The sequence below is a fragment of the Triticum urartu genome, chromosome 2 (genome assembly GCF_003073215.2).
Source record: "Triticum urartu cultivar G1812 chromosome 2, Tu2.1, whole genome shotgun sequence".
Lineage (NCBI taxonomy): Eukaryota > Viridiplantae > Streptophyta > Magnoliopsida > Poales > Poaceae > Triticum > Triticum urartu.
In genome coordinates this window covers 166,468,048-166,486,208 of record NC_053023.1, presented here as the reverse complement: position 1 = coordinate 166,486,208, position 18,161 = coordinate 166,468,048, and the positions used below count along the sequence as shown (strand labels likewise).

At 44.3% G+C, this 18,161-nt stretch overlaps 2 protein-coding genes across 2 annotated transcripts; one reads left to right on the top strand and one right to left on the bottom strand.

Annotated features, from left to right (window-relative positions):
• Nucleotides 1-8,470: 8,470 nt before the first annotated feature.
• On the top strand, nucleotides 8,471-12,718 carry LOC125536555 (ubiquitin thioesterase OTUB2-like). The gene is made up of 9 exons (XM_048699792.1): nucleotides 8,471-8,809; nucleotides 8,916-8,975; nucleotides 9,884-9,985; nucleotides 10,454-10,624; nucleotides 10,712-10,831; nucleotides 11,415-11,488; nucleotides 11,574-11,626; nucleotides 11,721-11,824; nucleotides 11,931-12,718. The coding sequence occupies exons 1-9, from the start codon at nucleotides 8,486-8,488 to the stop codon at nucleotides 12,135-12,137; spliced, it is 1,215 nt and encodes a 404-aa protein (XP_048555749.1). The 5' UTR covers nucleotides 8,471-8,485; the 3' UTR covers nucleotides 12,138-12,718.
• LOC125536554 (phenylalanine ammonia-lyase-like) lies at nucleotides 12,535-15,271 on the bottom strand. Its single transcript, XM_048699791.1, has one exon. The coding sequence runs from the start codon at nucleotides 14,945-14,947 to the stop codon at nucleotides 12,824-12,826; it is 2,124 nt and encodes a 707-aa protein (XP_048555748.1). The 5' UTR covers nucleotides 14,948-15,271; the 3' UTR covers nucleotides 12,535-12,823.
• Nucleotides 15,272-18,161: the final 2,890 nt, after the last annotated feature.

The window sequence follows — 18,161 nt, the reverse complement described above, 5'->3', positions numbered from 1 at the left end:
CAAGATAGGATCAAGAACTCTCATATATTGATGAAAACATAATAGGTTCAGATCTGAAATCATGGCACTCAGGCCCTAGTGACAAGCATTAAGCATAGCAAAGTCATAGCAACATCAATCTCAGAACATAGTGGATACTAGGGATCAAACCCTAACAAAACTAACTCGATTACATGATAGATCTCATCCAACCCATCACCGTCCAGCAAGCCTACGATGGAATTACTCACGCACGGCGGTGAGCATCATGAAATTGGTGATGGAGGATGGTTGATGATGACGATGGCGACGGATTCCCCTCTCCGGAGCCCCGAACGAACTCCAGATCAGCCCTCCCGAGAGGTTTTAGGGCTTGGCAGCGGCTCCGTATCGTAAAATGCGATGAATCCTTCTCTCTGATTTTTTCTCCCCGAAAGCAAATATATAGAGTTGGAGTTGAGGTCGGAGTAGCTCCAGGGGGCCACGAGGTAGGGGGCGCGCCCCCACCCTCGTGGACAGGTGGTGGCCCCCCTGGTCTTCATCTTTTGCAAGGATTTTTTATTATTTCCGAATAGATGTTCCATGAAGTTTCAGGTCATTCCGAGAACTTCTGTTTCTGCACATAAATAACACCATAGCAATTCTGCTGAAAACAGCGTCAGGCCGGGTTAGTTCCATTCAAATCATGCAAGTTAGAGTCCAAAACAAGGGAAAAAGTGTTTGGAAAATAGATACGACGGAGACGTACCAGTGCACTAAACTATCAAGTAGTTATCATACCGAGCTTTTGTCAAAACGTTCAAAACGTCTGCATCTGCTCCTGCAATAGTTCTATCACCTAGCGGTGCATCAAGGACATAATACTTCTGTGCAGCAATGAGGATAATCCTCATATCACGGAGCTAGTCCACATCTTTGCTACTAACATCTTTCAACTTATTTTTCTCTAGGAACATATCAAAAATAAAACAGGGGAGCTAAACGCGAGCTATTGATCTACAACATAGATATGCTAATACTACCAGGACTAAGTTCATGATAAATTAAAGTTCAATTAATCATATTACTAAAGAACTCCCACTTAGATAGACATCCCTCTAATCATCTAAGTGATCACGTGATCCATATCAACTAAACCATGTCCGACCATCACGTGAGATGGAGTAGTTTTCAATGGTGAACATCACTATGTTGATCATATCTACTATATGATTCACGCTCGACCTTTCAGTTTCAGGTGTTCCGAGGCCATATCTGCATATGCTAGGCTCGTCAAGTTTAATCCGAGTATTCTGCGTGTGCAAAATTGGCTTGCACCCGTTGTAGATGGACGTAGAGCTTATCACACCCGATCATCACGTGGTGTCTCGGCACGATGAACTTTGGCAACGGTGCATACTCAGGGAGAACACTTTTATCTTGAAATTTAGTGAGAGATCATCTTATAATGCTACCGTCGATCTAAGCAAAATAAGATGCATAAAAGATAAACATCACATGCAATCAATATAAGTGATATGATATGGCCATCATCATCTTGTGCTTATGATCTCCATCTCCGAAGCACCGTCATGATCACCATCGTCACCGGCGCGACACCTTGATCTCCATCGTAGCATCGTTTTCGTCTCGCCAACTATTGCTTCTACGACTATCGCTACCGCTTAGTGATAAAGTAAAGCAATTACAGGGCGATTGCATTGCATACAATAAAGCGACAACCATATGGCTCCTACCAGTTGCCGATAACTCGGTTACAAAACATGATCATCTCATACAACAAAATATAGCATCATGTCTTGACCATATCACATCACAACATGCCCTGCAAAAACAAGTTAGACGTCCTCTACTTCGTTGTTGCAAGTTTTACGTGGCTGCTATGGGCTGAGCAAGAACCGTTCTTACCTACGCATCAAAACCACAACGATAGTTTGTCAAGTTAGTGTTGTTTTAACCTTCTCAAGGACCGGGCATAGCCACACTCGGTTCAACTAAAGTTGGAGAAACTGACACCCGCCAGCCACCTGTGTGCAAAGCACGTCGGTAGAACCAGTCTCGCGTACGCATATGCGTAATGTCGGTCCAGGCCGCTTCATCCAACAATACCGTCGAACCAAAGTATGACATGCTGGTAAGCAGTATGACTTGTATCGCCCACAACTCACTTGTGTTCTACTCGTGCATATAACATCTACGCATAAACCAGGCTCGGATGCCACTGTTGGGGAACGTAGTAATTTCAAAAAAATTCCTACGCACACGCAAGATCATAGTGATGCATAGCAATGAGAGGGGAGAGTATGTCTACGTACCCTCGTAGACCAAAAGCGGAAGCGTTTATCAACGCGGTTGATGTAGTCATACACCTTCACAATCCGTCCCGATCAAGTACCGAACGTACGGCACCTCCGCGTTCAGCAGACGTTCAGCTCGATGACGTCCTCGCGTTCTCGATCCAGCAAGAGGGGCGAAGTATTAGATGAGTTTCAGCAGCACGACGGCGTGGTGACGGTGTTGGTGAAGAACAATCTTCGCAGGGCTCCGCCTAAGCACTACAAAAACTATGACGGAGGATAAACTAGAGGGGACGGGGTTGCTGGCACACGTCTTGGTGTTTCTTGATATGTCTTGGGTGCTAGCCCTACCCCTCTATTTATATGTTGAGCCTTGGGGTCGAAACTTGGAGTACAAGCCTCCACAAAGTCGGTTTCACCCGAAAAGCAAGAGTCCTTCTCGGTCTTGCGCCAGACGCCAGGGTTCCCGGCGTCTGGACCCAGACGCCAGGGACCCTGGCGTCTGGCCCCTGTACTCCGCAAAACTTCCTTTTGCGCTTTCTAAAAACCTTGTGGGCTTTCTCCTTTGGCCCAAATAAAGTGTTCTCGTACCCAAACATTTTGGGAAACACCCGGAACCCTTCCGGAGACCAAACACTATTATCCCATATATCAAACTTTATCTCCGGACCATTACAGAGTTCCTCGTCATGTCCGTGATCTTATCTGGAACTCCGAACAACATTCGGTTACCAACATACATAACTCATAAATACTATATCATCAAGGAACGTTAAGCGTGCGGACCCTACGGGTTCGAGAACTATGTAGACATGACCGAGACACTTCTCTGGTCAATAACCAATAGCGGAACTCGGATGCCCATATTGGCTCCTACATATTCTACAAAGATCTTTATCGGTCAAACTGCATAACAACATACGTTGTTCCCTTTGTCATCGGTATGTTACTTTCCCGAGATTCGATCGTCGGTATCTCAATACCTAGTTCAATCTCGTTACCGGCAAGTCTCTTTACTCATTCCGTAATACATCATCCCACAACTAACTCATTAGTTAGAATGCTTGCAAGGCTTATAGTGATGTGCATTACCGAATGGGCCCAGAGATACCTCTCCGACAATCGGAGTGACAAATCCTAATCTCGAAATATGCCAACTCAACAAGGACCTTCGGAGACACCTGTAGAGCACCTTTATAATCACCCAGTTACGTTGTGACATTTGGTAGCACACAAAGTGTTCCTCTGGTAAACGGGAGTTGCATAATCTCATAGTCATAGGAACATGTATAAGTCATGAAGAAAGCAATAGCAACATACTAAACGATCAAGTGCTAAGCTAACGGAATGGGTCAAGTCAATCACATCATTCTCCTAATGATGTGATCCCGTTAATCAAATGACAACTCATGTCTATGGTTAGGAAACTTAATCATCTTTGATTAACGAGCTAGTCAAGTAGAGGCATACTAGTGACACTATGTTTGTCTATGTATTCACACATGTATTATGTTTCCGGTTAATACAATTCTAGCATGAATAATAAACATTTATCATGAAATAAGGAAATAAATAATAACTTTATTATTGCCTCTAGGGCATATTTCCTTCAGAACAATGTCAACATTACATAGTTGTATGTCATTTAGGGTTGTCTAAATTTCATATCACTCGAAGTTGTCTGATATGTCTTCGAATATGTTGATCCCACGAGGTAGTAAAGTTTAAAACATTATATTTAGCATACATGCAATGAAAAGTCAAATCATGCATGTGTTCAGGAATTAAGTCCAAAATCATGTTGTCAGTTTCTTTAATTCTAAGTTGCAAGCATATATTTTTTTTTGCAATTGTTGGGGGTAATACATGGTTATGCTTGATTTTTGTCTTTCTTATGCCTTTGGTCATCACTGTAATATATATTTTGCCGTAATGCATGAATATTCAACTATGATATCAAGTAATTCTTCACTGATTCGTTGATGAAATTGCAATGTTGCCTGCAGCAACACACAAGCACCGTCCTAGTTAATCTTAACGAGCGACCTGCTTTTACATGAAATAACGATCGCCAACGACTGTTATCATCAGTTGTGAGAAACTTGAAGAGTTCACTGACAAATGAATATGGACACATTGCATTGAATATCAAATAAAGGATGAATGACTTTCAAGAGATGAATTTGTGCATGAGAACTGGGCTTAGAACAAAGAAGCTCATGGCCTAACTCGTAGTGCTTTGTATTTGCCTGACGGTCGTTTCGCCTGTTGAGCTACGTATCCCTGTAAACATTATCAACTAATAAAGAGTGGGATTTGCCAGAAAAAAACCTTGGATCATAGTTCATCCTTGCCCCCCTCTTGCTCCATGACCATATCAACCGATGCAAATAGACAATAAAGTAGCACTTTCATATACTACTTGACCTTTTTAAATCGCGCACTTTCTAACTAGTAATTCATATTTAATAACTATGATCCCTCCATCTAGTACAACTTTTTAGGTGGCTAAGATTTAGAAAAAAAGATGACCAAGAATTAGCGCAAAAAATGTATCAAAAAAGATTTTGCCTACTATTAATTTGCTTGACATGTGTGTTTCCACATACGTCACATACAACCTGTAGATATAAAGCAATACTAATGTTATAAACTACATAGTTTATAAATTGAAAGGTACTATATCTCAGCTTGAGGAGCTAATGAGTATGAACACGGATAGACATGAGATTAGAAAGATAATAGACAAGATGAATGAGTTGATCTACTAGGAAGAAATGATGTGGTTACAACAATCAAGAATCATGTGGCTGAAAGAGGGCAACAAAAATACTAAATATTTTCAAAGCAAAGCTATCTAGCGTGCCCACAAAAATAAGATCAAAGAGCTTATGGATAGTATGGGAGTGGTGCACTCTAATTTTGATGATATGGCATCCTTGGCAAATATTTATTTCCAAAGCATTTTCTCAGCCGAACCGGACCTTGATGCATCCCTGGTTCTTGATCTTCTCGAGGTTAAAGTTTTGGACCAGGATAATACTCGTCTGTGTGCTCCCTTTGGTGATAAAGAGATCTCAGATGCTCTCTTTCAGATAGGACCTCTTAAAGCTCCGGGTCTTGATGGTCTTCCAGTGATATTTTTTCAGCGTAATTGGGATGTTCTAAAGGACAATGTGATTGGAACGGTCAAGGAATTTTTTATCACAGGGATCATGCGGCAGTGGTAAATTCTACCTCTATCCTTCTTATGCATAAGATTCCTAACCCTACTACCTTGTCTCACCACAGGCCTATTAGTCTGTGCAACGTCATTTACAAAGTTATATCTAAGTGTTTGGTGAACCGTCTAAGGCCACTTCTTGATGATATAGTCTCTCTGGAACAGAGTGCTTTTATTCCTGGACGGATGATCACAGACAACACTATTGTTGCTTTTGAGTGCATACACCACATCAAACAGGAAAAAGACCCAACAAAAAAGTTTTTGTGCGTATAAGCTCGATCTCATGATAGGGTGGACTGGAAGTTCTTGAAGTAGGTGATGCAAAAGTTGGGTTTCTCTCACCGATGGGTGGACTGGATAATGTCTTGTGACACATCGATGAGATACTCTGTCAAACTTAATGGGACCCTCTTGGCTTCATTTGCACCAACGCATGGGCTTCGGCAGGGCGGTCCTCTTTCTCCCTTTCTGTTCCTTTTTGTGGCCAACGGCTTGTTTGCAATTCTTAAGCATTATGTGTCTTTGGGTGATATTACTCCGGTGAAGGTGTGTAGAAGAGCTCCTGGGATTTCACATCTGCTATTTGCTAATGGCACTATGTTATTTTCTTGAGGCATCATGTGTTCATGCCGAAAAAGTGAAGATGGCATTGGATCTTTATGGTAAGGCAACATGACAAAGTTTGAATTATGATAAGTGTTTTATTCTCTTTGGTGCTGCTTGTCCTATTGATTCCCAAATGGAAGTAAGAGAGGTACTTAAATTACTAGTCCGGTCTTTAAAGAGAAGTACCTTGGTCTCCCTACCCCTAATGGACGCATGTCAAAAGGGCGCTTTCAAAGTCTCTAGATAAGTTTAATAAAACGGTTGATTCAGTGGGGAGATGGTCTCCTCGCCCAGCCGGGGAGGGAGACTCTCATTTAGTTTATCGCTCAGGCTTTACCCACTTATATAATGGGAGTTTTTAAGGTACCTTTTTTGGTCTGTGATGAACTTACTAGGATGATAAGAGGTTTTTATTGGGGAGCTGAGATGGGCAAGAGGAAAGTTCATTGGCGTGCTTGGGATGAACTTATGCAACCAAAGTGCAAAGTCGGGCTGGTTTTCGTGATTTTTGTATCTTCAACCAAGCACTATTAGCTCGACAAGCATGGAGACTGATTTCTAAACCCAATAGTTTATGTGCACAAGTATTGAAGGCCAGGTATTATCCGAATGGTAAACTTGAAGATATCGTGTTTGCTGGTAATGCATCTTCTTCGTGGCAAGCTATTGCATATGGCCTTGACCTTCTGACAAAGGGTCTGATCTGGAGGGTGGGAAACAGAAGGAGTATATGGGTGCGGAGTGATAATTGGATCCCATGATCCTTCTCTTATAAAACCATAACAGTTCAAGGAATGTGTAGAATCAGATTTGGCTCGGACTTGGTCAATGAGAATGACTCCTGGAATCTGGCGTTGTTACAACAATATTTCCTATCGATGGATGTTGTAGAGATTTTGAAAATTCTTGCATCGCCACGGCTAGGAGATTCACACATTGGCTTGGGTCCAGGAAAGTGCGGCGTGTTTTCTGTTAAGAGTGCCTATCAGTTCGGTTTTGGAGAGGCACATAGAAGCTCGTCTACTGGCTCTAGTATGCACCCGGATGGTCGGCATCTTGCTGGCAATTCATTTGGTCCACTGATGTACCCCCCAAGTGTTCGGAACTTTGCTTGGCGTGTGGCTACGGACTCTCTGCCGACTTGGAGAAACAAACATATTCGGGGCCTTGAAATAAATGATCTATGCCCGGTATGTGGAACTGAATCCGAGGACAACTTTCATGCTCTCTGCTGCTGTACATTGTCAAGGATTCTATGGGACGTAATGGCAGAAGCTTGGTCATTGCCTTGTATACATACCATGCAAAAAAGGGGAAAGAATGGTTGCTACATGCTTTAGAGCCTCTTCCCGATATTGAGCGTTCAATGTTGCTTATGATGCTTTGGCAGGCGTGGCACATCCGTAACGAGGTGGTTCATCATAAACCGCCGCCGCCCATGGATGCCTCTAAGCGTTTCTTAGTGAGCTATCTTGATTCAATCATTGGCAGTAAGGTGGACCTTTCCTCTGAAACAAGTAAGGGAAAATTAGTTGTATCATGTGATAATATTGTTGCCCAGACACATGCGATAATAAAAGAAAATGGTCCTAAGTGGAGTGCTCCCAAATCTGGACGGGTCAAGCTGTCCACGGATGGGTCTTATGGTGATGACGGCTCGGCAGGTTCTGGAATGGTACTTCGAGATGTGCGATCATATTTTCTTCATGCAGGCAACTGTTTTCATGTCTGGATTCTCTCGAAGCGGAGCTAAGTGCTTGTATGGAAGGACTCTCATTCGTAATACAGAGAAGTGACCTTCCAGTGGAGATAAAAATGGATTCAATCGTTGCTGTCAAGTTGATCCAGGCCAAGGAGGTCGATAGATTGGTCTACTCGTCCCTTATTATGGAGATTAGAAACCTTATGTCTCTTCGTGATTCTTGTATTACTCATACTAATCGTAACCAAAATAAAATTAGCGATATCATAGCCAAGTTTGCTCGTGTAGAAGGCGTAATCATGACTTGGATTGGTTCGGGTCCTTCGAATGATACGGAGCTAGCTACGATTGATTGTACGAACTGTTTCAATTGAGTAATACATTATTTCACTCACAAAAAATGGTATAGTTTTAGGTTAGTGTATATGTTGTAAAATCTATGGAAAATCCAGACCATTTTTAAGGGGAAAATCCAGACAATTGAAAGGAAAAAAAAGTTCGCGAACTTCCTCTGACATGGTCACGTCCCCGTCCACCTTTATAAATAACCGCCCATCCTTTCCCCAAATAACTAACCAGGCCCTTTCGCCAACTTCCTCCAACGCCCTCGCATTAGCAGAATTGCCAAGCAAGTCCTTTCCGCTCCACCCGCAAAGTTTTTCCCGCCGCGACGCGATGGCATCCGGTTCAGGAAAAGACCGGGACGATGGCAAGCAAGAAGAACCGGCCCGTGTGCACGGGCAACGCGACGACGCCAGCGCCGCCTCCCCCACTGGGGCGCCGAGCTTTGGGGCAGCGCAGGCGGGCTCCGGTGTCTCGTCGCCACCACTTCACTCTCCTCCGCCCGTCGATGACCAGGCCGGGGGCGGAAGCCGCAGAGCCGGCGAATCCATCTCCTCGCCACCGCCTCCCTCCGCTCCGCCCGTCGATGTGCAGACCGGGAGCCAAATCTTCGAGGCCGGGAGATCGAGCTCCGCTGCTGCGCGCGCCGGGGAGCAGGTAATGGCGCGTCTCTTGCGCTTGAGATGTCGCGACCTGCTGTGTTTTCTTGGTTTCTTCGAGTTATTCGAGTTCGACTTAGCGTTTCTTGGTTTCTGTCGAGTAGGCTGGATTGCCGAAGGCCAAGACGTTATTGAGAAAGATATTCAGCTCCGGCAAGAACAAGGTATAGCCTGAATCTCGTGCTTCCTGATTACTCTGTGATTCCTTGCTCTTCTTTGTGCATTCTTGTGCCAATTTTTGTGTTCGGGATGTGCAATTTGTGGTCTCAGAGTTCGTGTGGAATGTTGGTAAGGATTTAGGGTAAAAGGGATGAAACTTTTGGGCGAATGTTGGGCCAGTCTGGCTTTATATTACGCGCAGATTAAGCAGATCCTGATCATTACTCCGTGCTCTTCTTGCAATCTTGGGATATGGAGAGAAGCTAACAACCTCTCTGTGATTAGTCAAAAACTCGAATATGTTTAAGATTCGGGTGCTCTGCCTGTACCAATTCATTCTTCTATCAAGTGTGGTAGCATATTCATCGCAGTGTACAGCGGGGGAAGCATTGGGAACATGTTTTTGTTTTAGGCCGTGCATATCTTGATCAGTGCTCCTGTGAAATTTTAGTTAGAAGTCCTAAAGACAAAGGTAAGAGGTTTTAATGTCAATGGATGGTTTTATAGGCATAGTTAATGCATTTGTTTATTCAGGGCTGCATACCTGGACATGATTTCCGTAGATCATTGGTCATTCACATGCAAAATCACTGACCACAGCCCACAAAATAAATAATTAAACTCACTGACCACTTACTCCGAAATTTGGTCTAAAAGATGTGATATTTGGTTGGTTGGTACTTGAAACCGGCTTGGAAGCTTCACAACATGATTCTTGTAAACAGTTGCTGAAGTAAGATGTTTCGGATTTTGCAGCATCACTTGTGCGATACTGCTATTAGATTCTTCAAAAACTCTATCTCTTATTCCCCTATTTCGTATTCTAAAATCCTGATTGTGATGTTTAATCTGTACAATTACTTCTAAGTTTGGCAAGTTATATATGGATCTTAACCCATCTCTTGTGGAAAAGGTTCTTTGTAGAGAAGGAATCGGAAGCTCAGAGAGACCTCACGTCGGAAGCTCGGAGAGACCTCACGTCGGAGGCTCGGAGAGACCTCACGTGAATCAACAGGTTTGACTCCTTTTAGTCTTTGGTTATTTTCAAAGTGGAAACCCATGAAATGTCGGGATCAAAATCCCAGGTCAGATGGAACTGTGGGCATTCATGATTACTGTACAAGTAACTGATTTCGTGGAACATGCTTCTTACTTTCTTGTCTGAATGCTTAATAGTATATTACCCTTGCAATGTGATGGAACCAGTAGACTTTATACCATTGAGTGTATGAAACACTACACATATTTTTCTATTTTTAACTCAACAACAACCAATCAGTGTCAATGAAGGGTCTCTTACATTTATTAGCAGTTCCAACCATTTCCAGAGAACATACAAGCCAGAAAAGTGGAAGCAAAACAAAATTTGGATCATATTTTAGATCTGTTGTTGCAAAACAAAGTTTCTATCAGGCTTTAGATCTGTTATTTCCTTGTTCTAATCAGCATAAACTGAATTCTCTTATCTGATTGTGCGGTGCAGGCAATTCCCTATGTGCAAGCCTTAAATCATTATGTTGGACAGATACTTGCACTTTATCGCGACAGAATATATGCTGTGAATGCAATCACCCTTGGTGACCGCTATTTAGAATTTAGGCCAGTGGAAGAAGATGGGGAGTGTTTCTACAGGAGCTTCATATTTTCCTACCTTGTAATTGTCCTTCTCCTTGTCCCTTAGTATACTACAGGATGCATGTTTCCTGATCTAACTCTCTTTGTTTATGCCAATGTACGACAGGAGCAAGTTCTTGATAGGAAAGGCAGAAATGAGGAACGCCGCCTCCTTGCAGCTATCCAAGAGTTGGCTGAGGAATCTGCACGTCTTGGATGGGCCTCTGAATTTTCTAGGAGCCACGATGTAAGTTCCTGCCTTTTTCCACATTTGTGTTTTTTCCTTGGATAAACATATTTGTAAGGGACAAATACAATTCTCTTCAAGTTACTCTACATGTCAAAATGGATTCAGTTGTCTAACCATCAATCATTTGAAGGAGATGCACAATTGCTTAGCAGTAATGCATGACATTGCAGTTTACACCCTGTTGACGCAAGCTCAAGTCTGAAGCTTATTGTTACGTAACAACTTAGGACCCAACTTAACAAAAATACACCTTAAGTTTATTGTAAGGGATACTAGTGTGACAATGTAAACCGCAAGAGTATAATTCTATACTTCATTGAACACTGAAATGCTTCAGACCTGCTGCTTCTTATGATGTAGATATCTCACCATTCTGTTACTAAGTATTTGTACTCTTTAACTATTTTATAGTAGATCGTTATTAACTGAAGTTGTTCAGGCGAGTTATCCTAATTATGTGTTAATGTCTTGTTATCGAATATCAATAGTATACAAGCACTTTTGTAACCGAAGGTATTGCCTTACAGAGCTGTATGGAATGGTTACCAAATGCAATTTATTAACTCACGAATTGTTTCAGGCATTTAAGGAGTTGATGAAGAAAGTAAAGAGATGGAAGAAAAAACGCAGATTGATCCCCATATCAACTGACAGGTGATATGTTTGGTTTTCTGCAGTTCCGGCCAAGTGTTGTGGCCGAATGCTTCCATCTCACTGACTTAACATGCTTCTTTGTCAGGTACAAGCGGAAACTTCTCGGGTTCTTCAGCACTTACGATCAAACAGAAGACAGTGAGAAAACACTTCTCAACTTATCCTTCAGTCATCAACCTATCTTTCCCTTGGTTCATCCCGATTCATGTTTCTGACACATTTTGGTGGCCAGTTTTTGTTTTCCTCAGATTAGTAGCAGCTAGCTGGTTGTGCTTGCACAGGGCGGACTATACAGAGGATATACCTGGACTTGGAGAAGATGACAGTGTGGCAGATGTGAGTATCAGCATCCCTACCTTTACATCAATGTCGTGCTGAATTTCCGATCCATCGGTTCTTGGATACATGACCCTCATATTTCCTGACTCGCTGCTCTAAACAGTGGTGCTTACAGCACGTTACTCCACGCCGCGCGGTGGCGGGCCGTGCTCAGATGTGGGCCTTGGCGGCTGCGCTTCAGGTGTCCCTCGTGCTCGTGCAACTCAATGAGGAAGCGCCTGATGATGTGTACGTTAGTCCCGGAGCTGACGCTGCGTGTGTGCACGTGCTGTTCACGATCAACCACTATGACATCCTCTACCCAATATAAGTCTCCCATTGCTAGGTTAACGTTGAGTCTGGGTGACTGCCTATGAATGCTGAGCTCTAGGTGGTAGATAGTTTGGCATACACTGAAGCGGGTGGGCTTATACTTGTGCATTCTTTCTTCTGTTGACATATAAGGATAGAAAAACATTGGTCTGATTACTTTCTGTGACTAGTTCTGATGTGCTGAAATCATGTATATATACCTCTCATGCCTATTGTTTTTCCTCTGTAACTATTTCTATCTCTATCAAACGTGTATGATAGTCGAAGTTGCTCGAGAATGTGCTTGTATGACAATCACAACCTGGTGCTATTTCTCTCTATATTGCAGTGCGACGTGAAAATTATCAACATTTGACATGAGTAAGTCTGAACGAGGAGAATGTGCTTGTATGACATGCAGTAAGTCTGAACGTGTTGATTCAGTAGCAGAACATCAACATTTGACATGAAAATTTGTGCCCTTTCGCTTACATTGGCACAAGCTCTAGTTGCTGCGCTACAAGTATTGCAGAGTGCAATCTTTGGCAATGGCCTCTAGCTCCGGAAGAACGTTGCATGCACCAACGTTTTAGAAGAGGGGAAAAACAAAGAAAGAACCAAATCAAACAACAGTAGCATTATCAGTTCAGAACAAGGGGAGCCTTCAGAATCCTGAAGCACAGCATCTTCTCTTCATCTCCATGATTAGCAGAGAGGCAGGGGCTCGCCGTTCCACTCCTTGAGGCACTCCAGCAGCGCGTCGATGTGCTTACCCTGGTTCATAGCAACAAACACCTTGTCCACCTCCTCCCCGGGGGACCGTGTCTTCTCTCCGGTCAAGTACACCGTTCCCAGCTCCTTGCGAACGAACCGGTATAGAGGGTATGACCGGCAGTCAACGATGCGGTTCGGCTCTGCGGCGGTGCCATTCTCCACTGCACCTCTGGCAGCCTCAACTTCCTGAGGTAGTGTCGCACAAAGCTCCTGCTCGAATTTGGCAACCTTGGCAAACACCGAGGTTTCCGCGTTGCGCTCAGCATCACCGTTGGCCAAGGCGTGCTCCACCAACACTGCTCGCATCTTCTTCATGAGAGGATAGTTGGCGCTGCAAGGGTCGTCCGCGTATGCAAACACCGCCTCGCGGTCGATTGTTTGAAGTAGGTCCTTCTCACAAAAGCGCGCGTTGTGGAGGCCACCCATGTCATTTGTGATCAGGGTCTTCCTGACCACTCTTGTGACACAATCCTTGACTGCGTTCTTGACATTCTCCTCGAGGTGGCGCAGGTCGATGGCTTGGCACAGTGCAACCAAAAATGTAGAGGACATGAGCTTCAGAATGTCGATGGCCTCGGCAGTCTTACGGGCTGAGATTAATCCGAGGGAGTTAACATCTTGGTTGTGCTGTTCCGCACTCTGGACATGGTTGGTCACAGGGTTGCCCAAGAATTGGAGCTCCGAGCAGTATGACGCCATTGCGATCTCGGCACCCTTGAAGCCATAGTCAAGACTTGGGTTGCGGCCACCAGAGAGGTTGGAGGGCAAGCCATTGTTGTAGAAGTCGTTTACTAGCTCTGAGAACTGGGCAAACATGAGCTTGCCAATCGCAGCAATGGCAAGCCTCGTGTTGTCCATGGACACACCGATGGGCGTGCCCTGAAAGTTTCCACCGTGGATTGCCTTTCCACGAGATACGTCAATAAGTGGGTTGTCATTGACAGAGTTGATCTCGCGCTCGATTGACTTCGTCGCTGCACGGATGACCTCAATTTGTGGCCCAAGCCATTGCGGCGATGTGCGGAGAGCATATCTGTCTTGCTTTGGCTTCATCAATGGGTCGAGCTCGCCAAGCTTCTTCGCGAGCATCATGTAGGAGCTGCCCTCCAGGATGTGCTCCATGATGGCCGCGGCCTCGATCTGTCCAGGATGGTGCTTCAACTTGTGTGTCAGGTGGTCAGTGTACTCTGGCTTGCCGTTCATCACTTCGCAGAACACCGCCGACAAAACTTCGGCAAGCACACCAAGAACATTCGCTTCAAAGAGAACTATGGACGCGAGCCCGGAGCCCACCGCCGTGCCATTAACCATAGCAAGGCCTTCCTTGGGTTGCAGCTCGAAGAAGCCGTGCTGGATGCCCGCAATCTTAAATGCCTCGGCGGCATTAACCTTAGTGCCATCAGGAGCCACGGCCACGGCATTCGAGCGGCCGGTGACAAGTCCCGCGATGTAGGAGAGCGGGACGAGATCGCCAGAAGCGGTGATGGTGCCCCGGAGCGGCAGGCACGGTGTCACGTTGGCATTGAGCAGCGTGGCGATGGTCTCGAGGATCTCGAAGCGGATGCCGGAGTAGCCTTGGAGCAGGGTGTTGACGCGGACAAGCATCGCCGCGCGCGTGGTGGCAGCGGGCAGCACATGGCCGTCGCTGCCGGTGCCGAACGCACCGGCGTTAAGGAACCGGATGAGCTCCCTCTGCAGAGCGCCGCCCTCCTTGGTCCTCCGATGGGAGGTGGCGCCGAAGCCGGTGGTGACGCCGTAGCTGTCGGTGCCGTTGGCCATGCTGGTCATGACCCAGTCGCTGCTCTCCTTGACGCGGCCGCGGGCGGACTCGTCGAGCTCCACCCTGGCCCCGTCGGCGGCGGCCACCGCCGCGACCTGGGCGATGGTCAAGCTTGCGCCCTCCATAACCACCACCGGCCTGCGGTACTCCTCCACCATCCGCTTCACGGCGTCCAGATGGCTCCCCGACAGCGCCTCCGCGGCTTTCCCCCAGTTGAGAGGGTCAGCACTCCGCGGCTCGGCCACGCACAAACCGTGGTTGCCGTTGGCCGCCATTGGTTTGATCAACAATGGATCTTGAAGTCTCGATGGAGCAGATTTGTGGGAGAAAAGAGCTCGAGTAGAGATTAGAGGCTGGTTATCTTTACTGAAACAGCTGGATTTTCTATGTGGCGATTCTGTGGAGCGGCCGTGAGAGAGAGGAGCTGGATGGAGTAGGGGAGGTCGGGGATGCTCTTCTTGGATGGAAACGGAGGAGAGGGAAGGGATTAAATAGGTAGAGCAACCAGGGTGGGTGGGGAACTGGGGATTGGTGTGGACTGTGGCCGGGATGGTAGTGTTGACCGCTGGACTTGGCCGCGGGTGAGCACGAAGGTGGGGGTGGTGGCCTCGTGCGCGTGGACCAGGAAGAAGACGAAGAAAGGCAGCTGCTGCGACAATGGGATAAAGGAGAACGCACGAGTCGACGCCATTTTCCAGTTGCTAGTTAACCATTAGGCGGTCCTGTTTTGTCTTTTTTTTCAGTTTTTTTTAAATTGGTTGGATTGCTTACCACATGTTTCATGTGGTCTTTTTTTCAGTTATTGGGTGTGTCCAAGTCCAATTCTTGTATGATTAGGTGAGAGTGAGACTGTTTCTTTACAAATGCATGTACGTACGCTAGTTAGTGTAGCGGAGGTCTGACTTATGCGTGCCACCATTGCTTCGGCGTTCAAAATTAAGCGTCGTGTATGCGTATGTACAGTATTATGTTTGTGTGTTGCGCTATTAGAAGTACTTTGTGGCTAGGCTACACATGATCGCTATGAACCTTACTAGTAATCGTGTACATGTAATACACTTATGTTGGAAACGATATTCGGTTTCGAAAAAAAATATTAGACAATATTAATTTCATTGCACACCAATATTAGGAAAGATATTGATTGCACAATGATATTAGGTAGAGTAGAATGTAATTATCACATTATATTACTTCAGTATAAAACATATTAATTGCATTGCACGTTAATATTAGGAAATACATTGATTGCATGTGGATAGTATTAAGTAGTAGGATATAATTATGTGGTTAGCACTAAAGTTGATATTAGGTATGATATTACACACTAAACATATTTAGCACTAAACATCAGAGCAACATAGACAATTGGATATATGTGTTTGAACGGGTGAGATTTGTCGGATCTCCGCAACTCGCTCTTTTTAGGGTCAGTTCTTTTGGGGATGGCTGTGGAATAACGGTTTCATTTTTTGAACCCGAAACCGTAGAACAATAGTTCTATGGTATATTCTTGAATAAAATTATAAAGTTATGAACAAATATACATGCACAAATTATTCTACAGCTATCCACTCCAGCTTTCTCTAACATGAGAAATATAAATTAGAAACAAAAGTTAACCAAATCAGTGACCCAATCCACCAACTGAGACAATCTTCATTCTTTGCCTTTGACGTGTGCTTAACCAACACAAGATCTTGTTTGAGTATATGCTACCAAGACAGAGTTCCTGTTAATTCGTCTTTAAAAATGTTTTGATTTCTTTGCATCCAAACAGTCCAACATTCTGATGATATCTAAGGCAATATGGGGAAAGATTGACGTAGTAACATCACTTCATCAAAGAATGAGATTCCCCTGTTGTAACATCCCAAATTTTTAATTTGGAATGTTATATATTAGATGATCACTGCATATCATATTTTATTTGCTTTTGGTTTGATCCTAGAAATTCTACGCAACTCAAGGACTCTCGGAGAGAGTTGGGGATTTCGTTATTTTCATATTTGAGTTTTCTCAAATTTTGAAAATAGGATCATTTGATTTTAATTATTTTATCTTCAATTATTTCTATTATAAAAATATGAGAGAGGGAATAAAATGACTTTCCCAAAATAAAGAAATATTGAGGATTTAATAATAAAATCAAATAAGATTTTATTTTGGAGTTATTGCTATTTTATTTAAATTTAGGAAAAATGCGCGTTTTTCAACATTGCATTTAGGCCCCAAATAAATGTTCATCTTGTCCGGCTTGATTTTAGAAGTCGGGGAAAATTTATTTTGGGATTTTTGGAGTCACCTTAGTATTTCTTTTATTTGTTTTTTTGAGCGTAATTAAAAAAACGTGAACCGACTTTGGGCCGTGTTCGGCCAGGACTCCGTCCGGCCGGGCCTTTATAAGGCGCCGCCCCGAGCCCGTCAGCCCACCGAGCCGCGCCGCACCTAAACCCTAACCCTAGCCCTCCGTCGCCGCCGCCGCTGCCGACGCCGCCCCGCCGCCCCGGAGCCGTCCCGCCGCCGCCGAGGTTGACCACCGCCGCCGCCGCCGGTTTCCTCGAGAAAACCGCCCGGTTTTCCGTTCGGTTTTTTTATTAGATCTGGTTCTTTTTTTCGGTTTAGTTTATTTAACGAGCGTTCGCTCGTTCATTCGTTTTAACGGACGCATTCACCGTTTAGTTCCAGAAAACGAACGTTCGTTCGTTAATTTGTTCGTCATTTTTCTTTTTCTCGGATTTTCCGTGATTATTTCTGATCGCGATTTCTAATCTGATTTTCGTTCTAGTATAACTTTTCGCTTGTTTATCAGAATCAGGCGATTCAAGCGCCTCGAGTTTCGTCTTGAAACCCTCTTTCCGTTTAACCAACTCAAACAAGATTTTGCTTCTGTAAAATTTGACCTAGATCCAGATTAGTAAACGAAGTTTGTTTATTTCGCCGTTTGACATTCGTTGCTTCGTTCGATTTGATTCTTTTTGCAAACCGGAGTTCTTAAGTTGAACTTTCTGGTTAGATCTCTTATTTGAGTTTTACCTGTGCATTAGATGAGTACTTATTGTATGCTTGTTTGTTTGCGATAGAGTATCCGGAATGCGCCGCTTGCTACTTTGAATCTTTAGGTTTCGCGGATCATCAGCAAGGCAAGTAACACTTTGGTCATACCTCTTACTACTCAGTTTTATTGCATTAGATCAATCCTCAAACATTGCATGATTATGATCTAATTAAATTGTGGGTTTTTGGGAAGTAGATGAGGCAGTACCTATTACCTGTTTTATTATCAAACCTTCGAGAGTTACTTCTACGTTTGCTTATATTGCCATGCTATGCTAGTAGACGTGGATTGGGTGAGTGTATCCATGACAAATGTGAGATAGTTAAATTAATGGTTTATTTAAGGTGGCAATTTAAACACATATCTGGGTGGATTGAGGCACATGGGTATTATAGCGATTGCCTGTTTTCTTTATGGACCGCCACCCAGGC